At 31.1% G+C, this 19,078-nt stretch overlaps 2 protein-coding genes across 2 annotated transcripts; one reads left to right on the top strand and one right to left on the bottom strand.

Annotated features, from left to right (window-relative positions):
• Positions 1-7,820: 7,820 nt before the first annotated feature.
• LOC112287453 (ADP-ribosylation factor) lies at positions 7,821-8,896 on the bottom strand. Its single transcript, XM_024530436.3, has 2 exons — positions 8,639-8,896; positions 7,821-8,433 (listed from the first exon to the last, which is right to left on the bottom strand). Exons 1-2 carry the CDS (start codon positions 8,724-8,726, stop codon positions 7,973-7,975), a joined length of 549 nt encoding a protein of 182 aa, XP_024386204.1. The 5' UTR covers positions 8,727-8,896; the 3' UTR covers positions 7,821-7,972.
• A 3,274-nt stretch (positions 8,897-12,170) lies between these two features.
• On the top strand, positions 12,171-13,710 carry LOC112287189 (peptidyl-prolyl cis-trans isomerase Pin1). The gene is made up of 3 exons (XM_024529950.2): positions 12,171-12,204; positions 12,371-12,618; positions 13,344-13,710. The coding sequence occupies exons 2-3, from the start codon at positions 12,384-12,386 to the stop codon at positions 13,466-13,468; spliced, it is 360 nt and encodes a 119-aa protein (XP_024385718.2). The 5' UTR covers positions 12,171-12,204; positions 12,371-12,383; the 3' UTR covers positions 13,469-13,710.
• Positions 13,711-19,078: the final 5,368 nt, after the last annotated feature.

Genomic DNA, 19,078 nt, shown 5'->3' on the forward strand with positions numbered 1-19,078 from the left:
TTCCAAATGTATGTGTTGAAGAGGTGTTGGTGTTGCCATTGAATTATAGTAACGTTGAGGTCCACTTGTACGGTTCTCAGATCGAAATTCAAAAAGGCGATTGTCGCACTTCACAGCAAAGTCAATTGCTTGACTCAATGTTTGAGGATTACGTAAGTTGAGCATTAATTTTTTTACCTCATATTGTAATTTGTAGAAAAATTGGCTAATAAGTGCAACATCATCTCACTTGATATTAGTTGCAAGTTGTCAAAATTGTGAAGCATATAACGTTATTGATCGATTGCCTTGTGGTAAAATTTGGATCTTATTGGTTGCAACACGAATTGCATCATGTTTTCCATACATAGATCAAAATTTTGCCAAAAAAGCCTCTAGATTATCTAATATTGGATCTCGTCATTCAAGAAAAGATGAAAACCATGATAGTGCTGAACCTGAAAGAAGCATACCAATGAATCTAACTTGCGATCCTGGAGTTGGATAGCTTTGGGGTTGAAGTTCAATCACAAGTTGTACTTGATTGATAATCCTCGATACTTGGATTTGGTGCCATCAAACTTCTTGGATAGGACAATTCTTGGTTCTCTAACATTTGAAGGGCATTCCACCATAGGAGAAAGGATATGGTTTGGTGCAGATGTTGAAGTAGCTCCAACCATTTCTATATCTTCACTTTCTACCAATCTTGTTGCTCCTTGTGGTGGTAAATTGAGTTGATGCGTGGCAAGCATTAACTCCCTCAATTGCTCTTGCATTTGTGCCATTGCACTCTTCATGTCAAGAAGTTCTCCCATGATAACACTTAGAAGAGAGAAGATGTCTAATATCGCTCAAGACAAATAGAAGAGAGGACTTGCGGACAAAGAAAATACTAAGGACAATATCAGTTTAGAAGAGGGTTATCCGCAACTTCTAATATGCTTATATCTTATCAAGTAAAAAGGGTAATCCACTCTTAATCAAGATTAGACAAAGCTCTGATATTGTAGGTGTACTCTTGTCAATCTGTCAATGACAAGAACTCGATGAAAAATTTCAAACAAGTGAGCCTTCACTCAAAGAGAGGTAACAAAAAATATATATAAACAAGTATATATATTGAAAGAGAAACTAGAATGGCTATTGCCAAAAGACAAGAAAACTAGAGACCCTTGAAACTAGACAAGAAGCAAAAAAGGAGTTGATAAGAGTGAAGAAGCCTTCACTCTTGTCTCTATATATACTATCTAACTAAGGGCTACGTGGCAACGTTCTATAGGACCTCCAATATGTGTTGACTTTGTAGAACACATGCCTTGACTTACAAGATAAGTTTTTCTACGTGTGGGCCACATAATTAACTTGAACTTCAAGCTAACAACATGTGTGGCACATGGCCAACTTGTTGACCACGTTTCTAATCCAAAAAGTCAATTAAAGACACCTATGAAGTCAAAGCAGCGTCTATGAAGCTTCTAGGAAGCTTCCATATTAAATACTATAGAATTAACTTACTTTTACCTACTTTTACTTACTTCTATCTATTTGTATATGTAATTACTAGCTTACATGATTATGTCTGTGACATATAGATGCCTATACAAGGAACAACCATAATTTAAAGCAATACCAAAATAGTTTAGAATATCTTGTTCATTGGCGTAGATATGATATTAGTGAACACACATAGAAGCTAGTAAAGAATCTTGTAAATGCAACAAAGAAGGTTGAAGCTTTTTATTGATGACATCCATCAAAACTAAGATGAAGATCTTTACTGTAAAAAAAAAAGATCCAGAGAAGATAGCATTCTATCTTCTATTCTTATTTATAACTTTTATATATTTGTAACGCTAGGGAGATAGAAAACAAACAACCAATAGATTGAACTCAAGATGTATCACTTGTTGACTTATTGAATAAAATATTACAATTGTCACAATTTTTAAGATGATATAATTGAAATAAAGATCCTCAAGAACAATATATCTTTTCTTGATTAGATGACAAGATATAATGTGTTTGATATAACCTTGGAAGAAACTCTCAATATTTGGTGATTTTATTAAAAATAAAAACAACTCATGATGGTATTCCAAATATTTTATTTAAAGAAAGTTGCAAAGGCTTCAACAATAATAAAATAATAAGATGGTCTTTCTACCCTAGTATAGGTCACTATTGATAATTGAGAAGACCTATGAACCATCTTTGAAGAAAATAAAGATTAAAATATGTAGCAAATACAATTCACTATTGCTTAGATTTTTTTAACATATAATGATTGCTCTTCGTAGAATTCATCCCAAAAAAAGAGGATAATATCATGAACATATATGTTTACTTTAATATTTATCTATATAATTAAATAGAAATAAATAAAAATAGATTTATTTTATAATATTTTTAAAAAAAATCTTCCTAGAAGCTTTATAGATATTATTTTGATTTTATATGTATTTATAACTGATTGATAGGCTAGAAACTTTGTCAACAAGTTAACCATATATTTGTAGGTTGTGGAATAAGCTAACTATGTAGTACATATATAAAAAAATTTGTTTTGCAAGTTAAGATATATATCTTGCAAAGTCAATATATTTTGGATTTATTTAAGTTGGATTCATAGGTGTACTTCTTTTTTGGAATGCTTTTTCTTAGTTTGCATCTTTGATGAAAAAAAATTCACATTTTTTCTATGATTTGACTTCATTCTTACAAGTATTTATAGCCACTTTTGAAGAAAGTAATTGAGAAAAGGTAATAGAGACCAAACTTGTATCTTTACTATAAGAATCACATTCAATTAATATATATATATATATATTACAATTTTTTAAAAAAAAATCTTACAATATAAATTAGAATGAATAATATTTAATCAATCAATTTTAATATAGATTAAAAAATAACATCAAAGATTTACTATTGAAAATATTAAGAATAGGATTATTAGATGAATTTATTACTCAAGCCATTGCATACAATAATTGACTATTTAAAAGATACCAACAACAAAGATTTGATTGAAGAAGTACAAATCAAGCCATTTTCACAATCTTTAAGTTCACAAAAGTTTATCTATCAAGACCAAAATCTATTCAAATTGACATGGTATATTTCAAGCTTCTTATTGACCTAAAAAAAACTCAACCCTCTTAAAAATATTTATACTTATATTATAGAGAATCTAAGCACATAGCTCAATATTATCCAAAAAAGTAACACAACTAAAAAATGAGAAGCATAGTTGTCAAAGAGAATTATGAGTTAAAAAATTAATTTCTTCAATTATAATAGGAATTGTAGAGCTAAAGTCTTTTATAATATCTAGTAAAGATCTTATTCTATTTTTAAATCTTTCACCTACTTTTATAATAGAAGTTTTTTTGGAACTAAAAAATCACAAAGTCTTTGCATTCTTAGATTTACAAGCCTTACTTTATTTTATAGATGAAACTTTTATTAAAAAACAAGAAATATCTTTAACTAAAAAAAATAAACTTGTGCATGTAGAAATCATAAATGTTTGTTTATTATCTTATAAAGATGTTACTTATAAAAAAAAATTCATTAGATGTAGCAACTAAAGATCATAATAGCTTAGTAATATTCAATGTCATTAGATCTCTATCCAATTTTATGATTTTGGAATTATTATAGTTAAAGAAGTATAATCTTCAAATAAATAAGACTTTTCATAACTTTGATTTTTTTCATAGTTTAATCTAGGATTCTACTAGTTGCACAAAAATCTTTAAGTTTAATACAACCATATCCTTGTTAGTAGGTATAAAAGCTTTTATCCATGTAACAAAAGAAGGATCAACTTCTATAATAAAAACTATACATATTTTTGATATATATATATATAAAAAAAAAAAAAAACCTTTAAATGGCATTTCAAGCAAGTATTAAGATTATTAAGATTGATATTCTTTCAGAGCATCATTCTTATAACTGTTCCATTAATCTTCAAGATAGAGCTTATTCATTATTTAGAAAAATCTATAGTTTATCACAAAGCAAGTTGATTGCATTCAAAAAGTATATTGACAAGAACTTGAATAAAAACTTCATACACTATTCTAACTCTCTAGCAAAAGATTTCAACTTATTTATGAAGAAAAAAAAGTAGATCTTTGCAAATATTTATAAACTATCAAAGAATCAATAAGATCATTATCAAGAATAGGTATTTTCTATCTTTGATCTCAAGATTATTTAATCAATTCAATCAAATAAAGATCTATACATAAATAGAGCTACAAAAAATATACAACTTAATATACTTCAAAAAAAGAAATAAATAAAATATTTCATTTTGAACTAGGTATGAACATTTCAAATATACTATTATGATTTTTGGACTCATGAATGTATTAGTTATATTTCAATATCTAATAAATGACGTCTTTTATAATTTTTTCAATAATTTATTATTTGTTATTTATACAATATTTTAATCTATTTTAAAAACATAAAAGAACATAAATTTTTTGTTTGTTGCATGCTAAAAAAACTTAGAGATACATGATTATATGCCAAGATATAAAAGTATATATTTTACACTACTCAAGTTGACTTCTTAGAATATAACATATCAAATGATGGCCTTAAGATGGATCCTAAGAAGTTCTAGACTATCATAGATTGAAACATCTCAAAAATAATCAGAGATATGTAATGTTTTTTGAAATTTATTAATTATTATGAGATATTCATCATGAACTTTTTTTAAGTTGTAGCTCCTCTTACATATTTGACATGTAAAGATAAACTTGAATAGAATAAAGAAGCTAAAGTATCTTTTGTAGTCTTGAAGATAACATTCATTTTTGCACTAATCTTATATTGCATTGACTTTTGTAAGGCATTCTTTATAGAAACCAACACATTAGACTTTACTATAGATATAATGTTATTACAAATGAAAAAAAAATGATAAGCCTCGCTTTGTAGATTTTCATTTCAAGAAATTTTTAGCAGCCTAGATTAATTAAGAGATCTACAACAAAGAGCTTCTTACAATTGTAGATTCATTTGAAGAAGGGTGTCATTATCTAAAAAGAGCTTCTAGTCAAATCACAGTACATACAAATCACAAGAACCTTGAATATTCCATATTTTCACATATTTTGATTAATGCATTATATTTTCTATTAATGTTTCTGGTTTTTATATATTTGTATCAAAGACATAAATTTCAAACAATTAAAAGATCAATACACTCTTAAGTCACTTGAAAAGACTAGAAAATCATTCAAAGATGGTATAATATTCAATTAAAATGACTATTATCAAAGACAAGAAGATTAAAAAGTCTTGAAGGAAGACTAAAGACTAGAAAGGCATTAATAGAAATGAAGAAGGCTTCATTCTTACTTCCATATATACTATGCAACTAAGAGCTATGTAGCAATGTCTTATAGGACCTCAAACACATCTTCAATTTGCAAGAAACGTGTCTTAACTTTCAAAGCAAGTTTCCTATATGCACACCTCGTCATTATCTTGTACTACAAGCTACCCAATCATGTGACACATGACTAACTTGTTGGTCAAATTTTTAATCTATCAATGAATTATAAACATGCATAAAGTCAAACACATATCTACAATATCATATGCATTCTTAAATGACTCTCATTTGAATTCACTAATGTACATGATATTTTAATCTATTTTGGTGTTACCTTAATTTTAAATTTTTTTTTGAGTCAAATTATTAATTATTTTCTATTTTTACAGAAAAATTAATATTTATCTTCTTTCTAGTATATTTACTTTCTTTTAAGGCTCAAAAAGAGATATATAGAATAGAATACTAAACTATCTTCAAAGATGTAATAAAAATGTAATTGAATTGATTTCTTTACAAATAAAAAATGATTCAAATCTATAAAAATTTAATTAATCAAAAAAAAAAAAATCTCAATATTATGACAAAGTAATCATATCTTATTACTAAGATAGAATTGAAGTTGTTCCTTGCAATAGATATTTGTATTAATCCTTTATTATTTTTAAACTTAATTTGATTGTACCTTCATTATTGTATATAAATTTAATTTAAAAAATTTCCAAATCTTCTATAATATAATTATCAAATTTTGAAAAGTTTATAATATTAAATTATAAATAATAATCATTATTAGTATAAAAAGATGATTCTTGAATAAAAATAATATATTATATTATTATAGGCAAATTTTGTCAATAGCAAAAGAGTTATTCAATCATCTTAATGGTAGATGATAATACATCTCAAATACTACTCTAATACTTTATTCACTTATTCTGTTTATCTATTAATTTAAGGATGGAAAATCAAAAATAGTTTTATATCCACCTTCAGTATCTTAAAAAGAGTTTTTTAAAACTTAGATATAAATTGAATCTTTCTTTCTAATATGACATCAAAATTCAAATGGCTTAATTATTCTACTCAATTTCTTTTTCACAAGTCAAATGTGTAAGTGGAGTTGCAATTTAAAAAAAGATAGTAACTCAAATAGTAATTTAATTTTTTTTTTTACATTATAGTTTTGGAATTTATCAAAAGATATTTAAGTATAAAATTTAGAATTTTCTTATCATAATTATATTTAAGTATAACTTATCTAAATTTAGAATTTTCTTATCACAACATCAATATACACTTGATATTCTATATGAATTTGGGATGCAAGATTGCAAATCTAAACATATTTTTCTACCTCTAACCTTTCAACTCTTAATCAATATTTGCTCTCTTTTAAACAATGCTTACAAGTTTTGGTGAATGGTTGGCAAATTAATTTTTTTGACAATTACAAGGCTCAATCTTACATATGTAGTTAACTTAGTCTCCAAATTTTTGTGATATTTTCAAATATTGTACTTAGAACCAATCAAACACATCTTACAATATTTCAAGAAAATTGTTGCCTACAAATTATTCTACAAGAAAAAAGATAGATTTGACCATACTAGTCTTTATAGATTCATATTAGACAACATATCTCAAAACCAAACTCTCTATAGAAGGATATTGTTTCTTTTTGGAGATCAACCATAACATAGAGAAGCAAGATACAACTGATTGCTTCAAAAAGTTCTACCAAATTTGAATACATCTATCTCTTAAATGAAACCTAGGAAGCAACATGGTTCAGCAGACTAGTTACTGAATTAGGAATGTATTCACCTTCAAACTTGGTCTTCTCACTCAACCTAGCAAGCTCTTAGATTAAAACCAACCTAGACGCCAACCTAGACACAATTCCAACATTACTTCACTGCAACAATCAATATGCTATCAAACTAGCAAAAAACCCAATTTTGTATGCTTGCACAAAACATATTGAAGACCATCATCACTTGGGTTTCTTGGCGGTCACGTCTGACGTTTATGCAACCACAATCTGCCCGGTGACTTCGTCGGTAAAAGGCCTCATTAGCTCAAGGAATCCAAGTCTACCTAACCGGTGTTGTTCGCACGAGATTGAGCCCACCAATGCTACGACCCAACTTTGACCTCGACAGATACCAACGAAGTCTCCTATTTCATGTAAGCAGACGCTAGATTGTGCCTACACATTCTAATTTGTGTGTAAATCATGTAATCAAGTCCCATTCGCAGCTCTATTACCAGATATTGCTCAATAGTCTAACCGCCGGTCCGGAATAAGAATTGTCCCGCACAATGTATCTCCATGTGGATGTGACCGTACATGTGATATGGTCGAATTTGGGTAAGTAATGCCAGATTTGTGTGTGTAACAGAGTCAGCGGTGTTGGAGATGAATTTTGATCTTCTGATAGCAAGTGTGTGATTCATAGCATAGCCCACAAAATAAAAATGGTTTCTTTGCTGTCATTTCTTTGCAATAGTACGTTGTAAATGGTAGATTTAAGCATCGAGAATTTCAGATGCCATGTTATGTTAGTCAATGTGCATGAAGCTGAGCAACAAATGAGGGATCATTTACGAAAGCTGAGGGAGAATTTACGAAGCGTCGCGGAGGGCCGCAGCGAGCCACTCGAGCCCTTCGTGCAGGCCTTCGCCGGTGGTGCCACAGCATCCTTGCACGAACCATTGTGGTTCCCGCATCGCTAGCAGTCCCAGCTTGTTAGTCACTTCGGCCACATTCGCGGCATACGGCAGGTCCTGCTTGTTAGCAAACACCAACACCTTCGCAACGCGGAGGTCGGGCTCGGCCAGTAATCTCTGCAGCTCGTCTCGCGCTTCCAACAGTCTCTCCCTGTCGTTGCTATCTACCACGAAAATCAACCCCTGGGCGTTGTCGAAGTAGTACTTCCACAGAGGCCGGATCTTGTCTTGGCCCCCGACGTCCCACACCGTGAAGTTCACATTCCTATACTGGATGGACTCAACGTTGAATCCAATCGTCGGCACGGTGATTACCTTTTCCCCGAGCTTCAATTTGTACAACAGCGTCGTCTTACCTGTAATTACATACACATCCAAACACCAACTGATCATGAGATGAAGCCTCAAGCCCGACTCACATCTGAAAATTTACAATCGAAGCTCATATACCACGCAGACTTCTATGATTCGTTTAGATTATCTATGGTAACATGCATGAATGAGATAAAGATGAAAAAATAAACAAAAAAATAAAAAGTAAAATGAGTATAAGAACCGTACCAGCGTTGTCAAGGCCGAGCATGAGTATCGCGAGCTGCTTGCTCGGCCATAAAATGCTGGAGAGAAGCTTGGCCACTACCTGCCCCATCCGTCAAGTCTAAAAGATTGCGTTAAAACAGCTTCTTGGAAGGGACTGAAAACAAGAATCGCTAAACAAATGCAACGGAGCTGAGAGCAGGCCGAGGGAGGGGTAGGCCTATGATCCGACAGAGAACTCGAATTGACTAACAGCGTAAGAGCAAAGCAAAGCGGGGTGAATTAGCGAAGTGATGACGAATGGATATATAATCGGGTGCAACTGAAGGCGTAGGCTGCAAGCAATCGCACCCGACACGCAGGAGATTCAACGAGGGAAAGCCCAAGTGCCCTGGAAGTTCGGCCGCGGACGAAGACCGATACCGACTTGCATGGCACTTCATCACGAGGCCTTCGGAATTCACGCATCGGGCGCCGCGACGAAGTGGACTCGGCACTGCACGCACTTGGGGGAGTGAGGGTGGCGCTGCTGCTGGGTGATGCTTCATGCTCCTTTACAATGTGTTTTTCTTTCATGGTTTTCCAGCCTCTTCCCCCAAATATTGCTTTTGCATTCTGTTCCAAGATTGTTTGTTGTTGTTGTCCTTGTTGATTTTTTTTTTTTAATTCTTAATTTTTTTTTTTTTTTTTTTTTTTTTTTTGTTTTTTCTCTCTATCTCATTGATAAGATGTTGGTGGATTATCTAAATTTTGTTCTATTTTGACAACTTGTGTCTAATATCAAGTGGGATGATGTTGCACTCATCAATCAAATTCTTTATGGTATGAGGTAAATTTCAATATGAAGTAAAGAAATTGGTGTTGAATGATTCTACAATTTGCAATGATTCTTATTTTACACTATCTAGGTGATGGATTCTATATATTACTTGCAATACTTATGCATTAGTGTTTTTATTATTTATTTATCTTTCATTATTGAAATTTTTGTTTAAAAATGTTAGTGGTATATGTGTGTGTTTTCATTCTTTCTTTCTTTATTGGTAGAGATAGTAGTGTGTATTGGATGTGATTTTTTTTAAAAGAATGTAAACTTGTGAACATTTAATTAAGTTTGGACTATGGTTGTAAATAAGGTATCATGTGACATGATATATTCCAAATGTTAGAATTTGGCATTTGGATTTAGAATCAAAATAGTGCAAATACAATATTAAGAATCAAAGCTTGAATTGACACTAATTTTTATGCAACTAAAAACTCTCAATTCTAATAAAAAAATTATCTTTTATTAATCAATACACAAAATATTATTATGATAAAAAAATTATAAATATAAATAATATATATATATATATATATATATATCCACACATATACATAGGATGTTGCTAATGCCACCACAATATTTGTTATTGTCACAACAATCCCTCATCTAGCACATGCCACCTTTATTTAATGCCTTTTAAAGCAATTAAGTTTTTTTGATTATGAGCTTTTAAAACATTTGTTTGAATATTACTTTTAATGAATAAAAATAAACTAAAAAAACATATCAAATGGGTGGTAAGTTGTAAGAGTAGAAAAAATCGTAGTGGCATAAATAATATCCTTTATTTTTATATATAAAATATAAAATAAATAATAATGATTATTATTATAATAGTAACTATAATCACAAATATACCTTAAATTTAAATAAATATTAATGTTTTTACTCTATGCAAATAATTTTTGGTTTTTTAGATATATAAACTTATTTCAATTCATTCATAGATACTTCATTTTAAAAATATTAAATTTACATAATAGGACTACATACAGATGTTAAACAAACCTATTTAAGTGATTTGGTATTTATAAACATAAAATATATTAAAAATTAAAAGATCGTAAATGAATTATAAAGTCGTATGTTAATCAAAGTTTAAATCAATATATAGAAAGTTTGATTATTTATAAGTCTATATCAGTTTAGATTTCATTGTTTTAAAATAAAATTTGATTAAAATTTTGATGTCCACAAAAATGATGCAATTACAACAATCATATGTCATGAAACCTTTTCATTTCTTTCAAACTTCTTATATGTGAAGCCTAATTTTTAAAATCTAAGAAATCATTGCAACTTTAAAAACTAATTTTTTTTTTAAAGTAATGATATTGTTAAATTTTTATTTTAAGTTTTAATTGTATAAATTTCCTGTTTTTTAATATATAAAACATATATATATATATATATATATATATATATATTAAATATTTCTTTTTAAAGTGCTTTTTAGTAATAAGCACTCTAATGATAAATTTCTATTGATTTTTGGTTGTTTTATCAATTTAATTTATGTAGTGATTTTCTTTTTTCTTTTTTTTAATTTTTTAATTTTAAAGCATAAATAAAGACACAATTTATAAATTTCATCTTTTTCATATTATTTTAAATCACATATACTATTACGTACATATGTATTTACATAAAAGTATGTAGGTCCTTGCATTGTTATTCTTTTTATTATTTAAAAAAATTATGGTTTTTCAGAAAAATAAAAATGTGCCTTGGAAGATTTTTTATTTATATTTATATGATAATATTAATAAATTTATATATATCATATTTTTCTTAATATATTTTATTTGAAAATATTCTTTTTCAAGGTTTCTAAAACATTAAATATCAATTGTAATCTTAAATTTCAACCTAAAATCTTTGACTTCTTGGAGATGTTAGGCATGAAGAAAAATACCTTGTAAAAGCATAATCTTGGAAAGTCAAATATCAAATCATTTAGAGGTTTTTGTAAAAAAATATTGAATTACAAAAAGAAGTAATACTTTCTATACGATTTGTGTTTACATTTATTTATGTTGTAACAAAAGAATAATTATAAAATAAATAATTTATAATATGCCACAGAGGTCGTTTGCTATCAATTATCATGTTTTTAAAGACTTTTACCGGAAGAGTATAGAGATTTCTTCGAACTAAAATCGATCATATCATTAAAACAACACAAGAATTTTGTAAACAAATTCAGTAAATTCTTATCAGTAATCAACTTCATTGAAGATGTTTGAATTTGATTTTTATTTTTTTAAAATTATACACATGATTTTTAAATGAAGGTGCTATTCAAAACGTTGATGTACAAACCACGAGATGAAAATCCAATTTTTCCCATTCAAAAGCTCTTCTTTCCTCATCAATGTTTTTGAACTCTTTTATTCATTCGAAAGGAAAAGTCGTGCAAGCAGAATGCCCTCACGCGGCCGTTGCCGCCGACGACGGTTTGAGGGGCGGCGGCGGCAGCGGCAGCGGCAGGGAGGGGGGTGCCACTTTGCAGCTTGGCAGCGATGGTTGACGGGGGAGAATCTCGAATTCCTCAGCCCCTACGTCAGAGCGGCGCTGTAAGAATCGAGAGAATGGGGAGATGAATGAAGGATCGATGGCTGTGTGGGCGAGGTGCAAATGGACAGTTGCGATGCGATGAAGCCTCTCCTCCCCCATTGCCCCCTCACATTCTACCCCCCACTCGCAGATATTTCCTGCGATCGCTTCCCTGTGTGATCCATCGCACCACCTCAATCTGGTGGTACGCATCCTTTGCAAATCCACCCCTCCCTCGCGCATGTCTTGTCGTTGTAAAATCATCCTCGTCGTTGCTCCCCTTGCTGTTTCTGTGCTATTCTTGGATTATCGATCGTTGCGTGAGAGCATTTAGTTGTGCTGCGAGTTCATGCGCTTGTTGGGTCTCTCAGTTTCGGTGGAGACATGAGTTCCACGGAGAAGGTTCGGGGATCGCACTTGTTGGTGAAGCACCAGGGTTCCCGCCGGCCGGCTTCATGGAAGGATCCCGAAGGGAGGATTATTCGTAAGACTACCCGCGACGATGCTGTTGCCAAGCTGATGCAGTTCAAGAGCGACATCGAGAGCGGCAGAGCCACTCTCGCTGACTTAGCCACCCAGAACTCCGACTGCAGTTCCGCTAAGCGAGGCGGTGATCTGGGTACTTGTCTTCGTTCCACGCTCATCTGTGCCCGTGCTTGCGTCACCCTCTAACTTTTTTCTTTCTGTCCGTGGTTGCATCCCTCGAGTTAGTCGATAACAATTGGGAAATTGCTTCCACTCCCGGTTTCTGAATTAGGGTTTGGCAGCAGAGGTGTCGTAAATGAACAACATATCCATCACCCATGCATGCCTTGTTGGGATACATGTATTTGTCAGAGGTTTGCAGTGATTGTAATGTCTATTTTGCCAGTCTAACTTGTCTCAATGGCACCAGTGAGTTCTGCATTTATCAAGGGATGGGACTTGTTAGCGATTCAACTTTTCAGAGTGATTTTTCTGCAGATTTTTCTCTTTCATTGTCCTTGCTTGTTTATCCCTCAGGATTTAATTTTATCGCAATCGCTCCAGATTTTTGTTTTATTTATTTATTTTGTTTGTTTCTGTATTGCGCTCATGTATCAACTGGGGTCCGGAATTCTTCTTCATATTACTTTGATTTTCACAGATATTTCAAGTCCTCGCTTTTGTGCAGTCTCTTCCGTGACTGGCCTTGTATCCCCTATCCACCAGTGGAATGTTCAAGTCGCTTTTCTGTGTAGTGTCGCTCAAAGCTTCATTTCCACATCTCTTGCCGTAATTGCGAGTAAATAATGTGATTGTTTCACGTAGATCTAAGTGCTCTGCACACACTTTCTTAACTTCGCCTTGATGTGAGTGATGCAGGATGGTTTGGTCGTGGTCAGATGCAGGAGCCATTCGAGAGAGCCACATTTAACCTCAACGTAGGGGAGCTCAGTGACATAATTGACACCGACAGCGGTTCTCACATCATTCTGCGCACCGGTTGATCATTCTGAGAGATATTTGTGTGGAGTGGTTGAAGGTGAACACGGATGGTTCAAGGCAGGTTAGCTAGTGGTTGAGCTGTGCATGCGTGCAGAGTGTAGAGCTGAACTAATGATACTATTTACTATCATGTGCTGTGTGTCTGGAAAATGCTATTGGCACTTGGAAGCTTGGTCTCCACAAAATTTGCTTTGATATGTAATCCTCTTAGTAATATATTAAATCTACATAAATTAAGAACTAATCACTCTTGGAAACATGTAAATTACATATTATATACCATTTACATAAAGCTCTACATAATCAAAAGCATTTTTTATATTAATTTAAAACTAATAAAACAAATGGTTTTTTTACAAGAGCTTAATCCATTCCAAGGTAGTATTTGTAAAAGACCTATTCAAGACATAATGAAGAAGACAAACGAATGGTGAAGAGTTATTTTTGATTTGGTAAGTTTTCCTTATATGAAAAATAAGACCTACAGCTCAGAGAAGTAGAGCATTCTATATTACTATATTCTAATTTTACTATATTCTAATTACTATATTCTAATTTTAAAATTCTCATAGTAATCTTTTTGTAATCAATTATAGATAAATATGCATTATAATTTTGTAAGTTTTTTATTTTTATTATATATTGTTTTTTTCTTTTTTTCTTAATTTTTTTTAATTAATGTATTAGAATCTTTATTTATTCAAGTTTTAAAGATTTTAAAACATGTAAATCTAAATGGTTAAAATTGACTAAGATGGGTGCATAATGTTATATATGTGTATATTTTGATAATTTTTAAGATATTAAATTTATTTTTTGATTGATTCCAACTAGTTTAATATGAATTATTATGATGTGTCAAATTTAAGCTTTTCAAAATATCATTTGAGTAATCTTAATCAATACTACATCTATGCTCTATTACACTTCAAATTTTAGATTCTTAAGTACTTTATGTAGCCATTTTCAATCAATAACCTTTCTATGTTTAGATTGTTATGGACATCTAATGAGAATATTTTAGAAATATTTTTAGAATATTCTATTAGAATAGAAAGTTTTAGAAGATTTTTAGAATATTCTAGTAAAAGATTTTAGAAAAAAATTAGAATATTCTAAAAGGTTCTAAAAATATCTGAGCACATTCTAAATAATTCTATACAGATTAAAGAAGTTGTCTAAGAAGGATTTTAGAATTGCTTTGTCTCCAAGCAATATAAAAACTTCTCGAGAAGATTTTAAATATCTAATGTATATTGAAGTTGAGGCAAAGAGAATCCTCAATCTCAACAACATATTTCTTGGAGCTTTATCTCACCTCTCTTGGTGTTGATCTTATACTCATCTAATTTAATCAAGTTTATGCTAGCTTTCTTGTTGAAACTCTTCTATTCCAAATTTGAAGGCAACTTTTACAACAATTCTAATTTCAATGCATTCATGTTTTATAAAAGTTCTTTATTTGGAAACTAATGCTTTTGACTTTGTATTAAGAGCTATACTATCACATATGAGAGAGGATGGAAAGCTCCACTTCTTAGGGACCATATACAAGACAAAGATTCAAGCAAAATAAATGGAATTAGTTCGACATTAGAACAATAATTAGATACAAGGCAAGCAGATCTTCGCTAAATCACAAGAAGTGAATTGTTGACATTGAGGATCCTCTCAGCCTCGACTCTTATGTATACTAGGTCCTAAGAAACTTCTTGAGAAGTTTCTATGAAGCTTGGAAACAAAGCAAGACTAAGATCCTTCTTTGGCAACTTCCTAAATCATCTAAAGTCTCCTACAATCTTCTAGGATCTCTTATGACCTTCTAGAACTTTTTTAGAATCTACAAGAACCTTCTAGAACCTTCTAAGATCTGCAAGAATTTTTTTAGAATATTCTAAAATCTCTTAAAATCTTCTCAAACCTTCTTCAGTTGTATGTCTGAGACATCACTTCCTCTTCTAGCTTCAAAGTCTTCGAGAAGCAATGTTGCTGCAAGTTAATATGTATGCAACAAATTGAAGATCTGATACATGGTGTCTATTATATATTCTAGTTATTTTTTGCAAGGCAAATGATTCATAGGCCCCTGAAGCCATCTATAGTACCCTAAGTCTTCTACTTCTGATCAAGCATGAACTTTGGTATCTTCGTTATAGAATTGTCCTACAAATCTCCTTCTAGAAGTCCTTCATAGGCAGGTTCTACTTCAAACACAATTACTAGTGACCTGTTACTAAATATCTTTTGATGTCTTCATGGTTCATGCAGCTCTTTATTTTGAAATTGTCTTTGCAAGTTACTTGGTTGAGATGGTATGACCTGCAAGGTATCTATCCATATCATATAAAGTAGATAAGACCAAAAGAATATAAACAACCTATTGTTGTAAACTTGAACTACTAACTTATACTGTTCTAAACATTTCAAAAAACTACATCTTCAAAGGCTCTCTCTTCTCCTTTTTTATGAGGCCAAGAATTAAGAATCTTCATTGTGAAGCCATCTTATCAAACTATTGTTCTTCATTTTGTCACTTTTGGTCTAGATGGATATCATTAATGGAACTTTTGAATCTTTATTTGTGCATTTACAAGGTTGCCAATTGATTCCCATATACAATCATTGATATCATATCCATGCCAATGGACCAAATATTGAAGCCTTCTATGTCTTATCCTTGAATCTAATACCTCTTCTATCTCAAATTCAACATAATCATTGATTTCGACCATAAGAGGTTGTACTCATCTTTGACCTGGTATGTTCGATTCTTGATACCTTTTCAAAAGTGAAACATGAAAGACTAAATGAATCTTCATGGATAAATGTAACTCCAAGCAATAAGTTACATTATTGATTTGAATCACAAATGGTCTCAATTTTTGATTGTTCAACTTATTACATGGTCTATTGATTTTTATATTGTGCCAAAGAAGCTACTTTTTGTCACCAACCTGGAATGGAGGATGTTCCTTTGTCAATTTATCTGCCAATAGCTTATAACTTTATTGAGTCATTTCTAGGTGAGTCTTCATGATTGCTTGAAGTTTGGCCATCTTTGTAGCAAACTCCTCTACTGCTAGATTTACGTATAGTTTGAGTAGAATGGTATAGATGATGACTATAGTTTGAGTAGAATGGTGTTTGTTGCATAGATGCATGGATTGTGTTATTATATGTAAACTCTGCCAATGACAAATAGAAAGTCCAGTCATCTTATTAATAGTTAATGGTACACCTCAAATATTGCTCAAGAATTTGGTTGATCTGGTCCGTTTGGCCATTAGTTTGAGGGTAGAAGGTAGAAGAAAGATTGAAGTCAATCTTAAGAATCTTGAAGAGAGCCTTCCAAAATCTTGATGCAAATTGTGGCCTACAATCTCACACATGTCGTTTGGCAACCCGTTGTCGTAATATGTGAAGTCTTGCTTGAGAATGCTTTGGGCACCTAGCTATGGAAGAAAGAATGGAAATTACAATAACAAAATCCTAATTCTAATAGAATACTAATAATGCTCTAATTAGACCATAATAATACTAAGCAAGCATAATCAAATTCAAAAAAATCTCAAAGAAATTTCAAAAAAAAAATAAGAATTCCTAAAGAAATATTAGAAGGATTACAAATATTACTCAAATACATCTCAATTCAATCTTAATTTAATTCTAGTTAAAATCCTATTGAACTTCATTCAAACTTTAGGCCAAAACTAATTGAATCTTAAATCTTAATAAAATCCTAAACTGTGAATCATACCCTAAACAAATCTTAAACCAAACTCCAACCAAATCCTAAACCAAATCCTAAATCAAACCGTAACCAAATCCTAAACCAAATCCTAAATCCTAAATCAAACCTTCACCAAATCCTAATATAAACCCTAAATCCTAAACCAAATCTTAACCAAATTCTAAATCAAATCCTAAACTATAAATAAAACCCTAAACAAATCCTAAACCAAATTCTAATCCAAACCCTAAATCCTAAACCAAACCCTAATAAAATCCTAAATCCTAAATCAAATCCTAGTAATTCCTATAATAGAATTAAACCTCAATAACTAATGAATAAACCGTCGATCTTAACTCAAATTTTTCAAACTTTTAAAAACATAAGTTAATAACAAGTAAAAAAAAATTGAGAAGGATCGGAGTTACTAATTTGATGATAAGCTCAAAAAATGTGCTCGAGTATTGGCCGGCCTCCTTCTCTAATCTTGATGTCAATCTTCTAGAGCCAATATCTCTCTTTTGCATCGTTCGATTGATCTCAAAATTCTCATACATATAGAAAAACAAGTCTAATATCTTTTCACGTAAGTTTCACTCCAATCCAACTAGTGGATTGCAAGAAATCTTAAAAACTCTCACTAGACCTGAAATTCTACTTTCTAAGACCTTGACCCACTTAAATCTCAATATTCCTCAATTCAACCGTTAGATCGAGCTCAAATTTATGACACATATTAAACACAACTATGATCATAAATCTAAAAAATTTCATCCGTAGATCTATTACAAAACTCTTTAAATCATCCAAAATATAAACCATATTTTATTTCATAAAATCCAAGTCATCTGAAACAAATCTTGACTTTGCAAAGCTCTTACAAAGTCATATTAACTCTAAATCATCCAAAATCAATGTCTATAGAAACCTTATCCAATCTTCTATCAAACCCTACTCTTTGATCTGCTAAAGAATCCCGGAGTCGTCCTTGAGACTCGGTTTTGTGTGTCAGGGTTTGATTTCGATCCTAGTTCATAACCGGCCCTCTCTGGGTATCAACATCTAGTTTTTTTAAGTAATTTTTATTAGAATTTACTCTTAACCTCCTCCTTAAGATGTCTATATCATTTACTTTTCCAATCTACCTTATTTTTTCTTATTTTTGGCCCTACAAAGTAAGTAGAAGCTATTTTTTCTAAAAGGGCAGCATTACTATTAAAAGTTTTACTACCTTCCTATCTTTTATCCATATTTTTCTACTTTTTCTTTTAACTTGGCTCTTCTATAATAAGATCCATATTATCATCTTTCACCATATAGTCGTGTTACAACATGACACCATGGTAATAATAGACATTGTCAATAAAGAAACTTGTCATTTCTTTACCAGTAATTGACTTCTTGCAAGATATAAAATGTGTCATCTTAGTCAATCAATCAACAACTACAAAGATAGTGTCAAATAAGCTTGATGGTGGAAGATCTGTAATAAAATCCATGGAGATAGATGACCATTGTTGTCTTGAAATAGGAAAGAGTTGAAGAAGTCTATATGGCGTATGTCAAGGATTCTTTGACCTTAAATAAGTATCACATGATAGTATGAATTTCTTAACATCCTTCTATATTTTAGGCCACTAAAAGTCTCTAGACAAAAGTTCCAAGGTCTTATTGAATCCAAAATATCTGGCTGCAATGAAATCATAGTCTATTTGAAGAACGCACAAGTATATTGGCTCTTTAAGAATGAACAAACATTCTTCAAAGAACAAGAAGTTATCTTTACACTTGAATTTAGAAGACTCTTCAGAAAGATTGTTAGTAAGACACTTGATATTAAGAATAAGAGGATCCATCTTTGAGGCTTTACAAACATGATTAA

Source organism: Physcomitrium patens, chromosome 10 (assembly GCF_059467195.1).
Source record: "Physcomitrium patens ecotype Gransden chromosome 10, ASM5946719v1, whole genome shotgun sequence".
Lineage (NCBI taxonomy): Eukaryota > Viridiplantae > Streptophyta > Bryopsida > Funariales > Funariaceae > Physcomitrium > Physcomitrium patens.

Bases quoted from the DNA above. Each gene is read 5' to 3' on its own strand.
- LOC112287453 (XM_024530436.3), bottom strand. From the start codon at position 8,726: ATGGGGCAGGTAGTGGCCAAGCTTCTCTCCAGCATTTTATGGCCGAGC. The intron at 8,434-8,638 runs GTACGGTTCTTA...ATGTAATTACAG, and splicing joins GCTCGGCCTTGACAACGCTG to GTAAGACGACGCTGTTGTAC.
- LOC112287189 (XM_024529950.2), top strand. From the start codon at position 12,384: ATGAGTTCCACGGAGAAGGTTCGGGGATCGCACTTGTTGGTGAAGCAC. The intron at 12,619-13,343 runs GTACTTGTCTTC...TGAGTGATGCAG, and splicing joins TAAGCGAGGCGGTGATCTGG to GATGGTTTGGTCGTGGTCAG.